A 22219-nucleotide genomic window follows, 5' to 3' on the forward strand; every position below is an offset into this window, starting at 1 on the left:
ACAGTCATCGATTTAATTTATAAAATGCAGGGATTCTTTCCCCCCCCTTATTGCTCTAGATTTGTATAGTTGGTATCAGCTATCCAGGTTACGTGGCAGGTGCATTTTGCACCCACTCCTTTGTAGTCTTCTCATATCCTATGTTCCTTCCCCCCCCCCCCCCCATCCATGGGTGTACTGAAGAGAGAGAGAGAGAGAAATAGAGAGAGCAGACCGTAAACACAAAGCATTGCTTCTGAGTGTCAGTGGCAAAGATTGAATAAGAATTCAGTAAGAAGAAGTAATATGTTGGGAAATTATGGCACCTTCCATAAGCATGGAAAGAAAGACACCATCTGCAAACAAGAACAAATTAAATCAATTCCTTGCTTAGGTCAGCTCCAGAGTTTAGGAGATTTATTGAAGATCTCTCATTTTTTATGAACTGCTGCACCTCCTATCCAGAGAGTCAGTGCAGACAATAGCCGCTTTGATGACTTGTGTTCCTGCTGTTGCTAAGTTCTTGTTTATTTATCTTCTCAGTGAACAAGTTGATTGCAATTAAGAGAACCAAACGGTGCCCAGAGGCCCTCCAATGAGGTCTAAACATGGGGTAGCTGCCTGACCATATTGACTCTTGATACCAGTCTTGCATATGTATCTTGATGCTTCTTGACTGATTAAACCATTCTGACCTAGTAGAATAACATCCCAGATGCCACCATTCCAGCTGCTGGCAAACAAAACTGGTAAGGTTGTGCTCAAAAGGTAAGTGGAACTCAGGGATCGGGATCCGTCATTCCGGCGGCCGATGCTTCCTGATCAGCAGGTGAATGGGCCCCTCTGGGACAGACTTAATGATGTTCCACGCATCGTAGTGCATGAGTCCAAGCAGGGATTTTCCTCCAATCGCAAGAATTTCATCACCCACTTCCAGTTTTCCAGCTTGTTCAGCAGCACCACCTGTTGGCAGAAATATCAAAGTGCAGATTGGTAGAAAGACTGAAAAAAATAAACACTATTTATAGTGTTAAAATACAATACATTACAGTTCATGTACAAAACCTCTATAGGTTATTTTCTTTGAAAGATGCATCGAGCATTTCTGATAAACAGGGTGACAATAATGGCATAGAGAAAGCAGATTAGGAGTTGGCTGGTCTGTCGGGTGAGGTCTAGCACGCTGGAATTTTGAACAGTACAAGTATCAGAAAATGATACTGGGCTAGAAAGTCCAGTTGCCTTGTGAAAAAGCACCTTCGGGAGAACTATGACCTGGATGACTGAGAATCTCCAGACATTGGTACTGGGCTGCGTCATTTTGTTAATGCTGACATAAATATTTTCTTCAGGGGAGATGGGGTCCCCTTTTTTATTTCTGCAAATAAATAAAGGCCATTCAGACTTTTGTAAAGAGGGCAGTGAGATTTCAGACTGTCTTTAGCCGAGGAAAAAACAGGATTTTTCAGAAAATTGTCCAAGTTACCTTTAAAAATTCTTTTGATGAACAAAGGTCTGTCTCCAGATACTGAAGCTTTCCCACCATCCAGGCTGAAACCCAAGCCAGCAGAAGTCTTCAAAAGTTCAACACAAAGGGCCTCATTCAGTTCTCCGCTTGGACCTTTGGAAAGAAAACAAAATCAGAAAACTTGCTCTAATGATCAAATATAGGTTAATCACCTATAAGAGGTCATACCGCAGAGAGCACAAAATAGGCTTTGACAATACATCAGAGACATGTCTAGTTCTCCAAATCTTTGGAAATTATAAATTATATTTTGCAGTCTTTCCTTCCTCATATTATTTATATTGTTTGAAATGGAAAGCGGACCATCTGAGACTTCTTTTTTTAGCTGTGGGAGCAGGGCTTCAGTTATGCTGTTAGAATACTTGAACTTGGATTATACAAATGCCTATAAATCTAAATGTCTCTGGAAATAAAATGTTCATATTTATTATCTGATTTTTAAACCAAAAGTCGAGAGCCACTGTCAGATTTCCAACTGTTCTGCGTGAAAATCTAGCAGTTCAGTTCTGTTTTGGCCTGAGATATCTAAGCATCTTCCTATTTTTCAAATGATTATTTGGATACTAAAGGAGTCCAATTGACAGTTGAATGTATTTTCATATTTTCACTTACTCCATGCAAAAATTTATAATTAGAGTATGAATCTTATGGGGGAAGCTCTCTCTGCCACTGCTATGATTTCTTGAGAGAGTAGAAGGGTGGATGAATTCATTTCAAACACTACTGAATCTATATCAGGGGTAGTCAACCTTGGCTCTTTTATGAATTGAAGTCCACGAGTCATAAAAGAGCCAAGGTTGACTACCCCTGATCTATATTGTACAGTACCTGCTTCACTTCCCGTGGCTGCATCCACCAAAGTTGGCCTATCAGAAGTAGGCATCTCATTGTTCTGAGGAGGCCTCCTTCCTCTGTCTTTCTCCTTTTTGATGACCACGATGGCATATTTATGGAGCCTGGCCTGATGGAGCGCGTTGAGTACATCCCCATGGACAGAACCCGCCAAACAAGTGCCATTGATAGAAAGAATTAGGTCACCACGGTGAATTTTCCCCTCCTGGGAAGCCACCCCTTTGGAAAACACACGATGGACCTTCAAGAAGACACATTACAATGAAGATTGTCAGTGGATCAAAGAACTGTTAGCAGATTTAAAAGATTCTCCTTTTCCCCAGTTTAACTAACTGATTTGTGTGTGCCTTCGAGTCAGTCTTTACTCTTGGCAACTGCTTGGACAAGACCCTGCCGTGTTCTTAGCAAGATTTCAGAAGTAGTTTGCCATTATCTGCTTTTTAGGGCTGAGAGACAGTGACTGGCCCAAAGTTACTCAGCTGGCTTTGTGCCCAAGGTGAGACTAGAACTCCTGGTCTCCTGGTTTCTATAAATCTTCACATGAACAGAAGTTCAGTAATTGTGCCTTTTGGACTGTTGGAAAAAAATGTGAGACAATATCCAAATTCACAGAATCTGGCTCCTGTTATTAAGAATACCAGCTGTAGCATTTTATTTGTCAATTACTATGAAACATAAAACACGCAACCCAGAGCAAAGCAAATGTTCAAGATATGAAGGCATGTTGAATGATCAACTGATTAAAAATGAAGGCCAATCAATCTACTGAATATGTAAATTGGCAGCTCAATTTATTACGAAATACTTCCCTGATACATAGATTTTGGAAGCCAACCATGATGTACTTCAGAAGGCTAAGAAAAGGTAAAAGTAAAAGTTTCCCACGTCTAGTCGTGTTCAACTCTAGGGCATGGTGCTCATCTCTGTTTCTTGGCCAAGAGGACCAGCGTTGTCCAAAGACATTTTCCGTGGTCATGTGGCCTGCATGGCTATATGCCAAACATGCATGGAATGCTGCTACCTTCCCACCAAAGTGGTACCTATTAATCTACTCGCATTTGCGTGTTTTCGAACTGCTAGGTGAGCAGGAGCTGGGGTAAGGAACAGGGGCTCACCCTTTTGTGTGGTGCTCAGGTCTCGAACCCAGGCTGTCAGCTTTCCATCTGAAAAGCTCAGAGTCCTTAACCTCTGAGCCATTGCATCCTCTGTGAAGGTTAGGAAGGAATGGACTAAATAACTGGAGCTACCCAAAGGCCAGTATAGGCTAGTGTTCTGTCCTTGGAGAAGCTTCCAAGCCAGATAATAATACAGAGAGTAAAGGAATGTGTTCTCTTGCCCAAAAGGTACCAATGATGGTGAAACAGACCAACCCATGCTACACAATGTAGTTGAATCTGATCATGTGAGCCAAGTCTCTGTGGAAGTTGATGGAAAGATAATATAGCACTGTGTAGGAATGTCAGCCAAACTCAGAAACAAAGGCTTCTAATGTTTAAAACAGATGCTTCTTGTAATATTGTGAGCCAAATTTCCAAGACAGATACATACTTTTTGGAAGATGATTTTGAGCGGCCTAGGCAAGGGGGCTGCACTTTGGGTTAACAAGATCCTTTGCTACACAAAAATAATGCTCTTTGCCTTGTCCAAGAGCAGAAATTATGCAATTTGCCTCCAGGCTGGTTTGGAGAATTCTCCATATACTTCTAGCAAAGGGAAATACCAGAAGAAATCTCCAAATAATAACCAAAGTAACATAGCAGCTTCACTTCGCTCAACAGCTTCAAAAGATTTCACCCAAAGCTTCATTGAAGCCAAATCCCCCTTTGACATAGTCCTAGTTTTGGTGTCCCAGCAGGTGGCAGCATTTAGCTGACCTTGGCTGACTTTGAGAAGCTAAGCGGGGTTGGACTTGTTTAGTATTTGGATGGGAAACACCTGAAAGTCCCAGGGGCTGATGGAGAAGTTGTAAAACACCAGAAAGGAGACAATGGCAAACCACTGAACTTAACTTGAGAAAGGCTTTGCCTTCAATCTCAAGGTATTCATCTCTACCACTGAAGAATTTGTTTCTGTAAAAGACAGGGAATCATTCAGAAAAACACACAGAAATCATAGGCAAGTTGCCCTGAACTCCTAAATGGACTATAAATAAAGACAAAATGAATTCAGATTCACCCCAAGCTAAAGACTGTAGCTGAGTAAAAATAAGTGTACAGAGAAACGAAGCAAATTCAATAAATAAATTTGGATTGCGTAAGTAAGATTCCATTTGATATTGCCAAACATCCAATGATCCTAAAACAGTTGCAGTTCATATAAGCCACAAATGTTTAACTAATGTACTTCCTACAGCTCTTTTAAACAGTTTTTTTCAGGTCCCAGTAGAAAGACTGGGTTTGGGAATCCTGGAATACAAAGCATATGATTGGAAGTATTATAGGGCTTGGATGGAGCGAATGTTAGGATTTCCAGTCGCCAAGAAATGTGTGAGCCTATCACGGATACTTATCTTGGCAAACTTGTGTGCATCAGAGTTTATCTGGCATGCAAGCCCACTTGCCTCTCTGATAGCATCAACAGATGGGATACAAAATGAAGCAAGCAAACTTTCACAATAGGATTGTACAGCTAACTCATGACTTGATAAATGAGCTCTCGATCTAATTTCCAGCTGGCTTTGCAACCCACTTAGAAGAAAGATGCAGTCGCCACTTACGATGATTGATTTTTGTTCCAGGTCTATTCCTCCAGCGACGCTAAATCCCAGGCCAGAGCCTTCCTCTTTATTCAAGACTACAAAATAAATATCTTCCTTGCTCTGATCCCCCCCCAAAAAGGAGGGGGAGGAAGGGAAGGGAGGGGGGGGAGAAAGGAGACAAGACAAAATATCCAAAGATTAAAACCGTTGAAAGAATACACCCCACAATTAACATAAAATGCCTGCAAGATAAATCTAACTTTTTGCTTAAAATAGCTACAATTTCAGAAATTAAAGTTTCTAACTTGGAAAGCCTAAAGAAGAGATTTGAGTTTATTTAATGTCACCAAAATAGTACAAGGACTCAAGCAAACGACAGCTTAGTTTAAACTGCCCCTTCCAGAGTTCAGGTCTGGAATTAATTTTTAGTGCCCAGGCACATCCATCCATCAAGTTCGTAATAAAAGGAAAAGTGACATCTGCACATGTAGCCCAACCTCTAAGCTCACCAAGCAGAAAAGCAGAAATGGACTGACAGGCACATGTGGATTACATAAAGCTCATGAGCAAAACATGTGTCCAGCCATTCGTTTTGAATTGTGGAGGTGCCTCACGTTGTTCGGGCTCACCCTGTGCATAAAACTGAAAGTCTTGGACTGGGACGTGATGATGGGAAACCCCCCCCCCCCATTATGAATTGAGCTACCTCATCTCTAAGCAATTTAAAGCACCTCACAGAAGAAATCAAACTATTTGAAGGCATTCCTGTCTCCACCAACCATTGATGCTATGAAACAATCAACAGAGGACCTTTTCCAGGTTTATGAAAGGCAAGGTGAATAAGTGGAGACTAGGGTCTTTTCGGCGAGAGTACCCAATTTATGGAAACCTCTGTCCATGGAAATTCACCTGTGTCTAACTTCAGGTAAAGACCTACATCTTCTCCTAGTCCAGGGGTAGGCCGCCTTGGCTCTTTTATGACTCGTGGACGTCAACTCCCAGAATTCCTGAGCCAGCATGGCTCAGCTTGGAAACCTCTTCCTTTCCCCTCAGCATGGCTGGCTCAGGAATTCTGGGAGTTGAAGTCCACGAGTCATAAAAGAGCCAAGGTTGCCTACCCCTGTCCTAGTCTTTTAATTTTAGGTCAATATTTGACTATTTTCAGTACTGTTGTGTAGAACAGAGCTTTTCAACCTTTTTACCCATTGTACCACTCTTAGGATATGGCAGTATCTGAGTACCACTAGTCGCCTAGCAAGGTGTCAAAAACTTGATGACCCCCCCCAAAAAAGGAAAAAATTGATAAAGTACAGGCAGTCCTCGACTTACAACAGTTCACTTAGCGACTGTTCGAAGTTACACAGCCGAGCAAAACACCTGCCTACCCACCCGACCGCACTCTTCCTCCTGTCCGAGGTTTTCATTGTTGTGAGCATTTCTGTTGAGGATTGGCAGTGGGGGTGGGGTGGGGTGTGTGTGGTTTTTATTCCTCCCCGTCTGCTGGGTGGTTGCAGCAGGTTTTGGTCACTTCATATGACCCTGGGACACTGTGACCATCATAAATATGAATCAGTTGCCAAGCATCTGAATGTAAATCACAAGACCTTGGAGATGCTGCAACATTCCAGCTGATCAGCGCTTCTTCTGGGCTCAGCAGAAGCGCCAGGATCAGTGCTGCTTTCCAGCTGATTGGCGCTTCTTCAGGGCTCAGCAGAAGCACCAGAATCAGCACTGAGCTCCAGCTGGAGCCTGGTTCTGATCCTGGCGTTTCTGCTGAGCCCTGACAGCCCCGAAGAAGCGCCGATCAGCTGGAAAGCGGCACCGATCCTGGCGCTTCCGCTGAGCCCTGACAGCCCAGCAGCTCCAGCCATCTCTCGCTCAGACTTGTGCGGTGCTGCCACCGGTTCAGCTCATTCCCCTCCCCTGCTACCACTTTTTTAGGATGGTCGCATACCACCTGCTAGGTGCCAATGTACCACAGGTGGTACCTGTACCACTGGTTGAAATGCCCTGGTGTAGAAGAACGGGCTATTACTCAAAAGCAGTTTCACTTTCCTGGAAAACATTTCTGCTGGCATGCAGTGTGACTTCTAATGCTTAGCACTCCCAAAACTGTGATACAGAAGAATGCAAACAGGGGACAGGAACAATGAAAACTGGATGTCATGACTTGACAAAGCAACATCTTTGTTTTTTTTATTGTTCTTTGTTACATTAAGTCCAATCTGGAACACTTATGTTCACATGGGGAGGAAGCGGGGGTATAAAAATGCTAAAATTCAGGTCCTAGCTTTGACGTAGTTCAATACAAAGACTTCTATTACAGAAGCAGTTCAGCCAGACCAGATAGTGTTTAATTTGAATCCTAGTTGCCAGAAATGTGGCAGAATCTGCAAAATATGAAGTAGGCAAACTTTTGTTGCCCAGAAGCCATGCATTTTTCTTTGTTAAGTTTTTCCCCCTGGTTGTTCAAAACCATAGTAGGCAAGGTTGGGGTTTTTCAGATAGTTAGCTTGTATTTTGGTGTTTCACTAAACATTTGTTTACAAAATGTGCTAAGATACTCTGATGGCTCATGCAATTCCTTTATTTTGTTTCTTGTTCAAAATATTGCTATTTAATACTCAAAAACAACTCAGAATCCGTGAAGATTGAGATGGTAGACAGATAAATAAATTAAACAAATAAAAACTGTCGGAAACTTGTTGCTTATTAGTAAATTTCAGTGGGACAGAAATACAGAATTTTGAGGGAGCAAAAAAAATGGTGAAAATGAACCTTGAATTGATAATTGGCCAGTTCCCCATTTGGACATATTCCTTAAAAACTAGATACCTTGTGGCCTTTCTATTCTCTCTATATGCAGATTTTGATAGATCCCAAACAAAAAGTTCTATTTTTTATTTCTTAAAAGCAGAGAATGAGCCAAACACGAAACCAAGAGAACAAATAAAGATTTGTTGGCCCAAGTTTCCTTAGAAGAAAGACAAGATGATGAAAAATTAGAAAAACTTCTGAGAATCATCTTGCTCTGCACTTAAAGGACAAGTTCTGAATTGCATAATATTTTCCAGCTCCCGTGCCACTTTGGACTTAATAGCAGATGTGAGGAAATATGCAGACATGGCCCATTTTCCAAAAAGCATTGAGTTTCATAAATATTTGAGTTCTTGGATTTTTACAAACTGGCATGAATAAACAATTTTTCTCGAGACCCATGTGAAAATACCTAAAATGACTCTGGATTATTCTTGACTGAGAACATAATCCAGTCTTGGTATTTTGACAAGATGTGCCAAGCTCACCTGAGTCAATCAAACTTGCTTTAACCAGGTACTAGAATAAAACCAAGGAATTGTGGGAAGTCTCCTGCTCAAAGAATTATTCATATATGAACCCTCAAACTGTGCTCTGCAGAAAAGTCATCAAACAGCTTAAGCATTTTATTACCCTATGACAGTGATGGCGAACCTTTTAGAGACTGAGTGCCCAAACTGCAACCCCAAACCCACTTATGTATCGCCGGGTAGGCGTGGCCCATTGGGTGGGCGTGGCTGCGGTGGTCACAGCAGACTGGGTGGATGTGTCCAAGGTGGGCGTGGTCATCTCAATGTTGCTCATGGGGAGGAATGCCTGTGGGGGCCGGGCATGGTTGGTGGAGATCCAGGGGGTCTCTGGCAGGTGGGACAGTGGACAGGAGGCTTGTCCTGCAGGGTGAGGCGAGGCAGGGCGGGGGTGCCATTGTCGCAGGGCAAGGCGAGGCAGGGTCCGGGGCGGCTGCTGCCTGACACCATCGGCCCCCGCACACAGAAGCCAGTGAGCGCATGGGGGCCGACAGTGTCCGTCAGCAGTCACAGCTTGCCGGCCCCTCGACTGGCGCACTCTGGGGCTCTGCAGCCCGCCACCAGCAGTTCAGAGAAGCTGCCTCTCAGCTGGACAGCCGGCCGACAGCTGAGGAGGCAATGCAGTGGGTCATGTCCAGGAAAAGGAGAGCATGCGAGGCCAGGAGGGATGGAACAGGGGGGGGGAGGGAAACCAGCTGTGCTGGGATGCATCCAGCCACGTGGGACCTTGGCAAGTTAGCGGGTGGCTGGTTGAAGAGGGATGGTTGCCATCTCCGGAGCATGGCGCACGTGTCCACAGAGAGGGCTTTGAGTGCCGCCTCTGGCACGCGTGCCATAGGTTCGCCACCACTGCCCTCTGAAGAGAGACTGAAGGAGCTGGACATGGTTAGCTGTGACAAAAAAAAAAAGACTGTGGAGAAATACTATTTCAGAAAAACTTTTGAAAATATCACACAAAGCCTACTGTCTCTTCTTCCAGAGTGCAGAACACAGAGCAATGGACTGTTACAAGAATACAGATGGTTATAGAAGGCCGGAGAAAAACTTCTTAAAAGTTAAGAACAGCGTGATAGGAAAACCAGTTATGAAAAGAGTAGTGGATTCTCCTTTGTTGGATATCATCAAATGAAGACATCCAACAGATTCTTACTTTCAGGAAGGGATTGTTTTTGATGGCCTAACTGAAACCTCTGAATTCTCAGATTCACTGAATTTGCACAATGATACAAACTCAGTGGGTGTTAAGTCCAGTATTGGCAGACAGCAGTTTGGTTGTTTCCACAATTCATATTTTTTAAATATTTTTGTATTTCCTTTTTCCTTTCTCCCCTTTGCACAATTTCCTCCCATGCAGAGAGATTACTGAAACTAGCTATCTTTTCTGAACCTGCTGACAAAATACTTTCTAAAGCAGTGGTTCTCAACCTGTGGGTCGGGACCCCATTTGGGGTCGATCGACCATTTCATGGGGGTCGCCAAGCAAGGCTGTCCGCCATTTTTTTTGTCCGCCATTTTTTTTGTCCGCCATTTTTCCCCCTTTTCGGGCGGGTGCCTTACCTCCCTTGGGCTGGGCCAGCTGGTGGTCGGCCTGCTCCGTCTCTGCCGCTTGCCAGCAACGCCTCGGCCGGCACAGGGGGTGGAACCACGCATACGCGGCGCTCCCGGGCAGGGAAAGTCCTCGACTTACGACCAGTTGGGTAGTCCTCGACTTACGACCGGTTTAGTCCTCGACTTATGACTGGTTTAGTCCTCGACTTACGACCGGTTGGGGTCGCGGCATTAAAAAGGTTGAGAACCACTGTTCTAAAGAAGTGTTAACTGCTGGTTAACAAGCCCAGCTCTGTGACCTTCGTTAATTAGCACCCTCAGCTGGCTTGCACTGCTGCCTGAAACTGGCAAGACCCTAATCAGTTTCACCCTAAAGGCTTTCCTTTGCTTAAGTGGCTTCCAGTTCCAGCACAATAAGCAAAGAGCCTGGGCTAAGGCATTCCGTGTGTATTCCCCATTGTGTGTCTACTTACTTGTCTTATAATCTCTTCCTCTCCAGCGAGTGTAAATACAAATAATAATTTCCCCTTGTTAGTGATCTCAGAGCCAAGGTGAGGACTCCAAATGGCGGGAGAGTGGGGAAAAAAAGAGCTATAAGATTTACTCCTTTCCCCCACCTTCCTTGTGAGTTGTGTTTCAGAACCCTTCCTCCCTGTTTCAGCTCAGATGCTGATGCTGTAAGTTTGTTTAGGGCAGTGGTTCTCAACCTTTTTAATGCCGCGACCCCAACCGGTTGTAAGTCGAGGACTAAACCGGTCGTAAGTCGAGGACTAAACCGGTCGTAAGTCGAGGACTAAACCGGTCGTAAATCGAGGACTACCCAACCGGTCGTAAGTCGAGGACTTTCCCTGCCCGGGAGCACCGCACATGCGTGGTTCTGCCCCCTGCGCCGGCCGAGGCGTAGCTGGCAAGCGGCAGAGACGGAGCAGGCCGACCACCAGCTGGCCCAGCCCAAGGGAGGTAAGGCACCCGCCGGAAAAGGGGAAAAAATGGCGGACAAAAAAAATGGCGGACAAAAGAAATGGCGGACAGCCTTGCTTGGCGACCCCCATGAAATGGTCGATCGACCCCAAATGGGGTCCCGACCCACAGGTTGAGAACCACTGGTTTAGGGGAAATTTCTTAATAAACTCTTTTTTAAGATTTACTACCATCCTGGCATCATTCTTTTGTATCCCTCTTGCAAATAGAATTGCATAGAAATTCTTTATTGGCCAAGTGTGATGTCTCCAGGGCAGAAGCTCTCAGTGTATGTGCAAAACAGCAAAGTAGTCCTCAACTTACAACATTTGATTTAGAGAGGGTTCAAAATTACAACGGCACTAAAAAAAAAAGTGACATGACCATTTTTCACACTTATGACTGTTCCAGCATCCCAATGGTCACGTGATCAAAATTTAGACACTTAACATCTGACTCATATTTGTGACGGTTGCCATGTCCCAGATTCATGTGATCCCCTTTTGCGACCATCTGACAAGCCAAGTTAATGGGGAAGCCAGATTCACTTAACAACCATGTTACTAACTTAACAACTGCAGTAATTCACTTAGCAACGGTGGTAAAATGAGGCAAAACTCATTTAACAAATGTCTCACTTAGCAACAGGGGCTCAATCGTGGTCGTGAGTCAAGGACTACCTGTAAATAATAATCATAATAACAAAGGATAATAATCATAATATTGATACCAACAGAGAAGGTAGTGGAACTTTTCCAAACATGCACATATATTTATAAGCATTTAAAGGTAGATTGGTAACTGCGGCGGTTCCACACCAAAGGTTTTGTGCAAGTCTAATTTGGAGATCAGAATCAATTGATGTCTGACTTTATTCTGATTTGTTGAGAATCTCAGTGAAATTGTTTTTCTTAGGATAACTGCAGCTCTGCAGCCCTCCTGGGCAGCTTCATCTTCCCCTTGGTGGCAATTCCTTCCCACCCACTTCCAGATTCCTGGCTTCAGGGCTGTCCCACCTCACTTACCACACAGTAATTTTGTGGCCTTGTCTCTTTCTCTATAAATGGTTTCATATTCATCTTCTCCCAATCCACTCGTCATAACAGCATTTAAACAAGATCATTGCTACTAGTTTCAAAACTGTTTTCATCTTCACAGCTCACAAGGGGATTTAAGTGCAATAATGGGATTGTAGAAAAAGGACTGCAAAGCCTCTGGGAGATATCAGTGCTTTTGTTGTGTGTGGGTTTTTTTTTACAAACATAGCTTCCCAAACATAGCAACCCTTCTGAATTTTTTTTTAATTATAAAACACAGAGAAATATATCTACTGAAAACATGGATGCGCGGAAGAGAATTTTATTTTAGATTTGTAGTCAATGGAAGAAAGTATTTCTGTTACTATACGATGGATGATAGCTTGGGACAGGCCACTGATTGAATTACAATCTCCTCTTGATGAGATGAAGGGAAAGTTGAGGAACATATAACTGACCCATTGTGTACTTTGCATCTTCTCTTTGTTGTGAGGCTAAGCAGGCTGCTTTCCAGCAGCTTTTCAAGGGATTGGGAGGGGGAGGTGTATACACACTCACACACTCACATATATACTGTATACCCACGTGTGTAGCTGTACATCTAGGCTTACCTCTGCTTGTGCTTTGATTTCCTGAAGCAAAGAAGAAACATCGCTTTTCGTTGTCACCGAAGATAAAACAGACTGCAATTTCTGCTGATCCAGAGAGGAAACCAACAATTCATCCAAGCTAAAATACAACATATGCAAAATTGACATTGGATGAGACTGAAGAAAGAACATTGCCTGGTTTAATATTAGCACATAATATCTCCACTGTCTATTTCTACATGTGAAAAGGACCAGGAAGTATAATTTGTAATACCCAACCAAATCTGATCCCTAGAGAAAAAGCCGCTGAAATTCTAGTGCAGATATTAAGACTTTGATTCCCTTCATGGTGATACATTGTCAAAGAAAAGGGAAAACAAAGAACACATAAAAAGTGCTTTAACACAAAAATGAAAGAAATGCAACAACGATAAAAGAAAACATATGTCATTATAACAGTTAAAATTCCATATATACTTTTCTAATGCAAATATTATTCAAGTAGGTAGATATTTCTAGTACATTTATACAATTAATCTTTTCATGTGTTCGTTTTCTTCTCTTTGGCAATGCATTTTTCACCATCGCTATTATTTTTGCAGTTTGATCTGTTCTCTTATTAATTAAAGAGCAATAAAAAATTAAAAGAGACTTTGCTTCTCTTTTTTATATTCTTTTCTTACAAAAACAAGGACTCTCCTGAAATATTCCTGATCAAACAGGTTTGGAAATGATTTTCCTTTTTCCTTCTGCTAAATAATAATAATAATAATAATAATAATAATAATAATAATAATAATAATAACAACAACAACAACAACAACAACAATAATAAAGTTGGAAGGGACCCTGGAGGTCATCTAGTCCAACCCCCTGCTCAGGCAGGAACTCTATACCATTTCAGACAAATGGCTGTCCAGTCTCTTCTTAAAAACTTCCAGTGTTGGAGCATTCACCGCTTCTGGAGGCAGGTTGTTCCACTGGTTAATTGTTCTAACTGTCAGGAAGTTTCTCCTTAGTTCTAAGTTGCTTCTCTCTTTGATTAGTTTCCATCCGTTGCTTCTTGTCCTGCCTTCAGGCGCCTTGGAAAATAGCTTGACTCCCTCTTCTTTGGGGCAGCCCCTGAGATATTGGAACACTGCTATCATGTCCCCCCTCGTCCTTCTCTTCATTAAACTAGACATACCCAATTCCAGTCCCTTCTATTTCTGTTCCATGCATCTAAAAGGAATGATGGTGAAAATACGGTTTTGAACCTTGAAAAGTCTGAATTAGCAGACGATTAAAATAGGAAGTCGCAAAAGGAGTAAGGCCCATGGTGGAATCTGTTGCAATTTAATTTACAGGAAATGAGACTGGGAAATCAAGGGAAGGAAAAGAGAAAATTGATAGAAAAAGAAAGAGAAAATTGCATAAATGGTAAAGGCGACTTTGGAGAGGAAAAAAGACAGGTAGTCCTTGACATGATTATTGGGGGGGGGGGGGGGGNGGGGGGGGGGGGGGTCAGAATTTCCATTGCTAAGCAAGGCAGTTGTTAAGTAAGTCACGCCTGATTTTATAACTTTTTTGCAACAGTTATTAAGCAAATCGTTGCAGTTGTTAAGTGAATCAGGTGGCTGTTAAGCGAATCTGGCTTCCCCCATTGACTTTGCTTATCAGCGGAGAAAGTCACAAATGGGGATCACATGACCCGGGACACTGCAACCGTCGTAAACACAGGCCAGTTGCCAAGCATCCTAATTCTGATCATGCAACCATGGCGATGCTGCAACAGTCATAAGTGCAAGGACCAGTGGTAAGTCACTTTTCCCAGTGCTTGTAACTTTGAGTGGTTGCTAAATGAATGGTTGTAAGTCGAGGACTACCTGTACTGGAGGTCAGTCAGGAGGGACTATATGGCAACTCATTCTGCAAGAGTGAAAAAAAAATATATAATGGGGTCCTGGGTGGAGGATACGGCTTCAATAGACTTTACTTGAAGTTTCTTTAAGTATCTAAGTTTGCAATTCTTAGAGCTCTGAAATGCCTGAGCACTCCTAGTAACATATCAGGAGCTGAGAATTTGTTGACTCAGATCTTGGGGAGCATTTGATGCTTTGATCAAACCCTTGGCTTTCCCAGAGTTTTGACATTAAGAACAAAACTATACAAATGAAAAGAAAACATACAACTTTGCCGACTTGCCAACCATTGCAACATGCCGTTTTTCTTGGTGCAAAACTCAAATAGGCTGGGTGCAGAATTTGTGTATTTTAATGCAAAGTACACAAACCAGGGCAAATCTTTTTTGACTCTTTCCTCCACCCATGAAATATGTACTTTCAAGTTTTAAATCTTTGCCGGCTCCTAGTACAGAGCTAAGATTAAGAAAACATTAAAACTAACCTGATAGACCAGCTTTTCCCCGAGTTCAGTTTATTCAGGCTGCCATCATACTGTAGCCCTTCCTCATCAGATGTTGATCCAGGAGTTCCAGAGCCACTATTCCAAGGACTGGTTTCTTTTGAATGCTGCCTGCTTGTCATCCCAGGACTGGATAATCCTGAACATTCATTCAGCCTGGAAACATTTTCAATGGGAGCATCAAAGGATCTCACAACAGGGGGAAGATGCAACTCAGTTTTGATGGGTGAAGGTTGAGACTCCATAGAGAAGTCCTCAGTGCAGAGCTTATCAAGATCTGGCATGCTGAGAGCTCTCAGCTCCCGGAGTTTGGAACGAGACAAGGGCATGTGTCTAATATGACCACCTGAGGCTCTGCTTCTTCGGACATTGGTGGCAGATGGTGGTAAACTAACTGGTTCTCCCAAAGCAGGTCTTCCACTCTTCTCCAAGTGACCATCATCTTTGCTGCTCTTGGGGAAATTCTGCGCCACGTTTGTTAATGTCGAGCTGGTTGAAGATCTGGTGATCCTTGGAGAAGTTGGAACTTCACTTCCACAGTACGAACTCAAGCTCCGTCGCAAGGCCTGGACCGCATCGTTTACGCTGGTCGCTGAAACGGCAGACATGCCACTGGACAATCTTTGGCCAATGGGCAGTTTAGAGTTGAGGGAGGTGGAATGGAGGTCTATGGCTTTGACCATAGGCCTATCAAAATTAGCCAGGTTCTCAAACGATTTAATTCTCTGCTTTACAGAAAAAGAAGAAACGGGATCATGTGGCCAATTGAGTTCATAGTAGTAATAATTCCTCCTGCCTTTTTTCAGTTTTTGCGCAACGGGACTGCCATTGTCGCTCTTTGATTTCGGGATGCCGGCAGATGTGGCTTTTGCATCCTGACTGCTCAGACTGAGGTGGACAATTTTGAGCAGGCCCAACTCTGAATCGGAAGGGTTTGCACTTGAAACATTACCTAAGATATCCTGGACATGATGCGCTGGTTGATCTCTATCACTGCTGTCTTCCCGTAAATGAGCAGATAATTGTGCTGGCACTGAATAGGTCCTTGTCACCGGTTTTAATGCACTGAGAGCATCTTCCTTGTGGAAAGTGCTCTGCCAACAATCCAGCGTTTCGCTCCTGAGTTGAATGGTCTTATTGTCATCTTCTTTCTTGTCTAGGGGCAAATCAGGAATTAATGAGGAGGAAGAGGAGGACGAGGAAGATAACCTTACTTCAATGAAAGTGCGCTGAATTTCCTGACTGGGCTGCTCTTGCCGAGCAGGGGGATAAATAAAGCAAGAAGACTCCTTTTTAAAAAGCCCTGCATTGTCAGACTGTAATGGCTTCATTTCCAATCCATCATGATTCAAACTCACACTCATCCCCCCGTTTTCGGCTCTATCATTCGGGCAACAAGCCTTGGATGTGGCTTCAGAAGGTGAAGTTGACTGAGAAGGGCTGTCTCTTGTTGGACAATGATCTGTGCTAGCTCTCCCCCGTTTTTCGCTGTTCATAACCTCCCACTTGGTGACCTGTGCTTCTTTTTCCACTTTAGGAGATCCTGATGTTCCGGCCCTGCCAAATTTTGATTTGATCATGGCTTTATCTTTATTTTTCATAATGCTGCTCTCACCGTTCAACAGGGGCAGAGTGGATGTCTGAGCCTCCAGTGAAGGGGCCTGATCTTCCTCCTGCTGCTGAAATATCTTAGAACCCATAGAGAGACTCCTGCTGGGCGGTTCCAGATGTGTGGCTAAGTTATGGAGCGAGGAACCTTTTTTTGAAAGGAGCCTGGGTGAACTTTGGGCAGGGAGGGTTATCTTTTTTTGATCAGTGCCCTCGGCTTTGGCAGGAGCAGTGACAAGAGCATCAGAATGAGCCCTGGATTTATTTTTAATGTTAAGAGCTTTTCCTTTAGGCCCTGCTTTGTTTTGCTGATTATTTGAAAGAGTTTCCACCGTACTCTTTTGCGGAGTGCCTTTAGTTTCATGATGTAATTTAGGGGAAGAAGAGGGACTGTATGGAATGCTAAAGCCCTTGCACTGACCACAATTCAGGGTTTTGGTACTTGAGGGTTTCGAGATAACAGTGTTGGCTTTTTCATTCTTTCCTAGTAAATTGTGAGCGGAAGAGACCCTGCCCAAATGTTTTGGTTTGGTCAAAAGGGGAGATTTGGGACTGTTGACTATTTTTTGTATTGCAGTCTTCATAGTATAGCTTTCTGTTCTTCTTAACTGGGGTGGAGCACTGGTTCCTTTCCCCATCGCAGCAGAAGGACTACCAATTACACTGCTTCCACAGTCCATCACTAAATCATTTTCTACCTGCAACTGTTGGGGTTTTTCCAGTTGATCTTGGCCTAGCATGTTGTCTTCCCAGCTACTGATATTTTCTGTTGGACAGGAATGTATTTCTGGCACAGAAGGTTTACATATTTCCATTAGATTTTCTTGGTTCTGCAGGCTATTTCCTCCTTCACTCCTTGAACAACCATTCTCAGTGGAAGAGCAGACTGGCCTGTCTTGCTCCAAACTGTCTACCCCTTGTGGAGAAACATCTGGAGAAGATTGAAAAACTGCTGATGGAACCGTATGTTCTGCACTGAAGTTTTTCGATAAGCGCGATTTTTCTAATGTAAAATTTCCATGGGATGTTTCCGGTGAATCTATTTCTGTTTTGCTTTCTGCCTGCAAACAGTTGTTCAAAGAATGGTAAATTGGTGGATGATGAGATGGTTTTATGGGAGATGTGTCCAGCTGGTTTTGAATACAATGTTGGTCATAATTCAGACTGCAAATTTCTATTTGCTCCTCATCTGATTCAACTAGTTTATGGGTTACCAAAGGATTATCACAAACAGATAGTAAGAGTGATGAACTGTCTCCGGGATTCTCGGCTAAGGATTCTGTGTCTGAACTGGAATCTTCTGCAGCAGCGTACATAGATTTTGGAATAGTGTTGCTTTTCGTTTCAATTTCAGTCAAATGGTCATCACTAAGGCTGCTAAAATTCCTTGAATAGGTATTCAGACAGCTTTGGTTTACAGTTAAAATTTTGCTTGCATTAATGGAATCCAGGACAGAAAAAACCAAGGTCTCTTGTGTATTAGTAACAGAATTTGCAGCTCTCCCTACAAGATCATTTTTAATTATATTTGATACAGAATTCGGCTGAGCTTCTTCTGCCATCACAAAACTATTCTCCTTGGTATGTCTGTTCTTGACTAATAAACAGTTACCATCTTTTTCTTCTGGGGAATTCATTTTGCCAGAGAAGTCATCAATCTCTTCTAATAGCACCACAGAAGTGTCTTGAATAGAATGGATTTCTGAGGGATCTGCTGGTACCACCTTAGTGTTAGCATCAGACACCAATCCTGTCCTTTCTGCCACACAATCCAGAGGCGATTCCAAAGGTTCTTTCTCATATGCAAAGGTGATTTCTTCTTTCATCACAATAACATTGCTTGATTCTTTCTGAACTGCCTCGTCTGCCTCTGAAGACACAAAGAGATTTGTAAATCTGTTAAAGGCTGCATAAAGAACCAATGAAACAATTCCATCCTCCTAATTACACAATTATTAAAACCTTACACTAGCTTTTAATTTTAGAGGTTCAACTGGATTCAGCGATGATTAAGATGTTGGAGAGTTAAGCTTTATTAATTATCTAATTATCACCATCTTTCCAGATACAATTTGGCACGCTGGTTAGGACCTTTAAAACGTTCACATTCTGGTCTAAATATAGATAGTCCTTGACTTAGAATCATCCATTTAGCTGTTCAAAGTTATAATGGCACTAAAAAAAGTGACTTACAACTGGCTGTCACACTTATGATGTTGCAGCATCCCCAACATTGTGTGATAAAAATGTGGGTGCTTGGCAACTGGCATTTTTTCAGTGGCACCATCCTGGGGTGATGTGATTGCCATTTGTGACCTTCCTAGTCAGCTTCTGACAAGTAGAACCAATGGGGGAAATTGGATTCGCTTGATGATTGTGTGATTTGTTTAACAACGTCTTACGTAGCAATGGAAATTCTGACCCCAATTGTGGTCGTAAGTTGAGGATTACCTGTATATTCAACCAATAAGAACAGCTAGGCAGCCTTCATTATGAATCCTTCCTCTTCCGAAGCATGTTAACATACATACACAAATTATCTCAGAAACTATTCCCTACTACTTTTTCATCTGAGACTCTTTAGCCCAAATTTTCTCAATTGGGGGGCAAAAAAAAGTGTTTTTATTTTCATAGTTTTAGTGAATTTTAACATTTGGTAGATTTCAATTTTTTAGTAAATATTTTCTTTGTATATATTGAATCCTTCTCTTGGTTTTCAATTATTTCTAAGGAAAAAAGCAGGATACCCCTATTTCAAACATAACAAATCTCTCCCAGAATTCAAGGTTATTAATTATGCCAGTAGCGAGCATCATTTTGGTTGCATCTAGATTTTACTGTCTGCAAAAGGAAGGGTTACTTCCATCACTAAATGCCTTTTGATTATGGAGGCTACAAACTCCTCAGCTATCCCAAACCCGCACTGCTAGATGGCTGTAATTTACGCTGTGCCTGTCTAATAAACTTAAGTTGTATCCTCAAGTCATTTGGTTGTTTTAAGTGAGTCAGATCTTAGCCACTACAGCATGAATGACAATAAAATATGGAATGCTTTGGCTCCTGTCCAGTTTTGTGAGTTCTTAAAAAGTCTTTAATTAGTTCAGGGATACCTACATACATCTGCCCATTGACCACAGAACAGAAAAAGAAGACAAAAAACTTACGCAAAATGGCTTTCTGGATGTCCAGTGTAATGGAGGTGGGAAGATGTCTTACATATTGACAAGCTTCCTCATAAGAGAATCCACGGATGGGGATACCATTGATAGAAAGGATCTCATCTCTCGGGACCATCCTTCCCATGGATGCCTGTTAAGAATGCATTTATTAATACAGTACTGTCATAGCCGCACGATTTCAGGATGCAGAATAACATGAAGATGACGCTCAATTGCTTCACCAGGAAATGGGGAATGGATTCTATATTCAGAGTCCTTCCAGCAAGAGGACAGGCCCTTTTTGGCATCCTCTGAACCAGAGGAACCACCAACTCCTTAACGTGGCAAAAGTCCAAGATGGCAAAATCAAGGTGAGGTAATGTCTACTATGGGACAAAATTGTCTATCCTGTAGGAGGCTTCCATTGGTTTTAGTCTGCTGCTGTCTCTTAGGAAGAGGTTTAGCTATCAGGAGTCACTTAAAGCTCTTTACGAACCCGTTTCTGCCTTTCTACAAGCCAACTTTGTTCGTCGCACCTGACTTGCCTATCTTATCTACCTAGAGTACTAAGCTACATTGATTGGATTTCGATCAGCTATAGTGGGATTGGCTTCCTTTACAACATGTGCTTCAGGGAACACAATATACAGGACAGAATCACTGCAATGTTAATAAAGTCCTAGAAATATTGTTAACAGGGAAGTGTGCAAATACTGTAGTAAGACATCTTGGTGGCTGGAATACCACCTGGGGAGGCAGAGGACATGCAGACCACTCCCTGCAACATTTTGTCCGGTCTCCTCAAACATTCCCTAAGGACTCACATTTTAGCCATGGAGTAAAACTCATTCTTGTAATGCAAAAGAGTGAGTTGCCTTTATACCCAAATATAGTCGTTGGATATTTAAGCACTGTTTTGCTATGCAATACTGTAGTGTAATGCAAATAATAATAACTGCCTTGTTAAGTCAGATTACAGCTAAAGGGATGTCTCCAAGAAGCTCAGATACAGAAACAGGATTTTCCTATTTGTTCCCATTGCAGAAATTCCCTTCTGAAGCCATCTATACCATCACTCATAGCAATTTTGCTATTGACTTAACAAATTAAACTTGGCTTCCCAAAAGATGATTTCATCTTGAAAATAATCTGAAAATCCCTGAATGGCGGTATAATTGTTCTTTCTTGTCAACAAGCTTCATACCTTTTAAAATGTAACACATTCTGTTTCTAAATGAGTTCAGTTTTTGTAAAGTGAGCAATATTTACTAATTCCTTTTACAGTATGGTTCCTTTTACAATAGTGTGATTTCCTTACCCTGAGAATTGTAAGTCAGTAGGGTGGGAAAGCAGGGCTAAATCAATTCATTAATTGCCTATTTAGCAAGGGGTACGTACAGTGGAGGCATGAGGCAAGACTCACAAAATTAACATTTGGCCTGAGGCTACTATGTCTGTTTCTTGCACGATCTCAACTTCCCCTCTGAATTGAAACTCTATTAGGGATAATAAAGAGAAAGACATTTTTTTTTTACCCTTTCAGCTGCTCCACCTGGTTGCAAGCCTGTTATGACGACGCGCAAAGGGTTGGCATGAATTTCAAGATCCAGGCCAAAGGATTCATTTTCATTCCGAGATAAAGTAATTGATTCCACGTGGCTCTGCTCCAGGGGACTCTCTTGAGCTTCATTCTTCTGGATGGATGGAAGGACCTTCCCACTGGCTCTGCTGCAAGCACCGTGTTCCTCATTCTTGGGCCTTGGGATTCCATGGTATTCAATACTCATCAGGCTTTTCACTCGGGTGACGGCTTTATGTTCTAGCTTAGGAGACCTCTTAGATTCTAGCTGTTCCTCTCGAAAGTCCTTCACATTCAAGTAGCCTGGATGAAGCTCTGGAAGATGATGAAGTTCTTTATCGGGAAGAAAAGGGGTGTCTGGTGTATGCTCCCCAGGGCTCTCGTTCAGATTCCCAGAGCCGGTGGCAGCTAAGTCACTGTAGGTATTTGTTGTAGATTCTTTCTCCTGCCTGGTATCTCCATTTTGCGCTGAAGGAGCTGCAGTGGAAATACTACAGTCATTGTCTCCTTTTCTTTGACCTTTTGACTTCGATCCTCTTTGGAAGCAGACTCCATCTTGTTTGGCAAAGTCATCCTCATCACTCACATCTCCATCATAAAAGGCAATCCTTCTCTGTCTTTGGAAAGCAGACTGGGTCCCTTTGGGGCTGTCGCTGAAACTAACATGCCGAACAGCTGTCTCCCTTGGCTTGCTGTGAGGACCAGGTGAGCTACTGCCAACAGCTGGTGAACTGCACAGACTGGATTCTTTGGTAGCTAAGAATAAAATACAATTTGTCAATATTATCACAGAATGCAATGACCTGATCTATCACGATTTTCCATATTGCCCTCTGTTCTGAAGGTAGGACAAGAAGCAACGGATGGAAACTGATCAAGGAGAGAAGCAACTTAGAACTAAGGAGAAACTTCCTGACAGTTAGAACAATTAACCA

General features: G+C 42.6%; 1 protein-coding gene across 1 annotated transcript in view; it reads right to left on the bottom strand.

Moving 5' to 3' along the window:
* Positions 1–201: 201 nt before the first annotated feature.
* The window catches only part of PDZD2 (PDZ domain containing 2), a gene marked incomplete at its 5' end in the record, with an annotated part of 72333 nt that continues 50315 nt past the window's right edge, over positions 202–22219 (bottom strand). Inside the window, 8 exons of the mRNA XM_015819796.1 lie at positions 202–942; positions 1466–1600; positions 2336–2600; positions 5076–5177; positions 12558–12675; positions 14922–18417; positions 19712–19856; positions 21241–22040. Of these exons, the coding sequence (XP_015675282.1) occupies positions 776–942; positions 1466–1600; positions 2336–2600; positions 5076–5177; positions 12558–12675; positions 14922–18417; positions 19712–19856; positions 21241–22040 (5228 nt within the window). The remainder of the gene's footprint in view (positions 943–1465; positions 1601–2335; positions 2601–5075; positions 5178–12557; positions 12676–14921; positions 18418–19711; positions 19857–21240; positions 22041–22219) is intronic.

The sequence above is a fragment of the Protobothrops mucrosquamatus genome, unplaced genomic scaffold (genome assembly GCF_001527695.2).
Source record: "Protobothrops mucrosquamatus isolate PMUCROS unplaced genomic scaffold, P.Mucros_1.0 scaffold990, whole genome shotgun sequence".
Classification (NCBI taxonomy): domain Eukaryota; kingdom Metazoa; phylum Chordata; class Lepidosauria; order Squamata; family Viperidae; genus Protobothrops; species Protobothrops mucrosquamatus.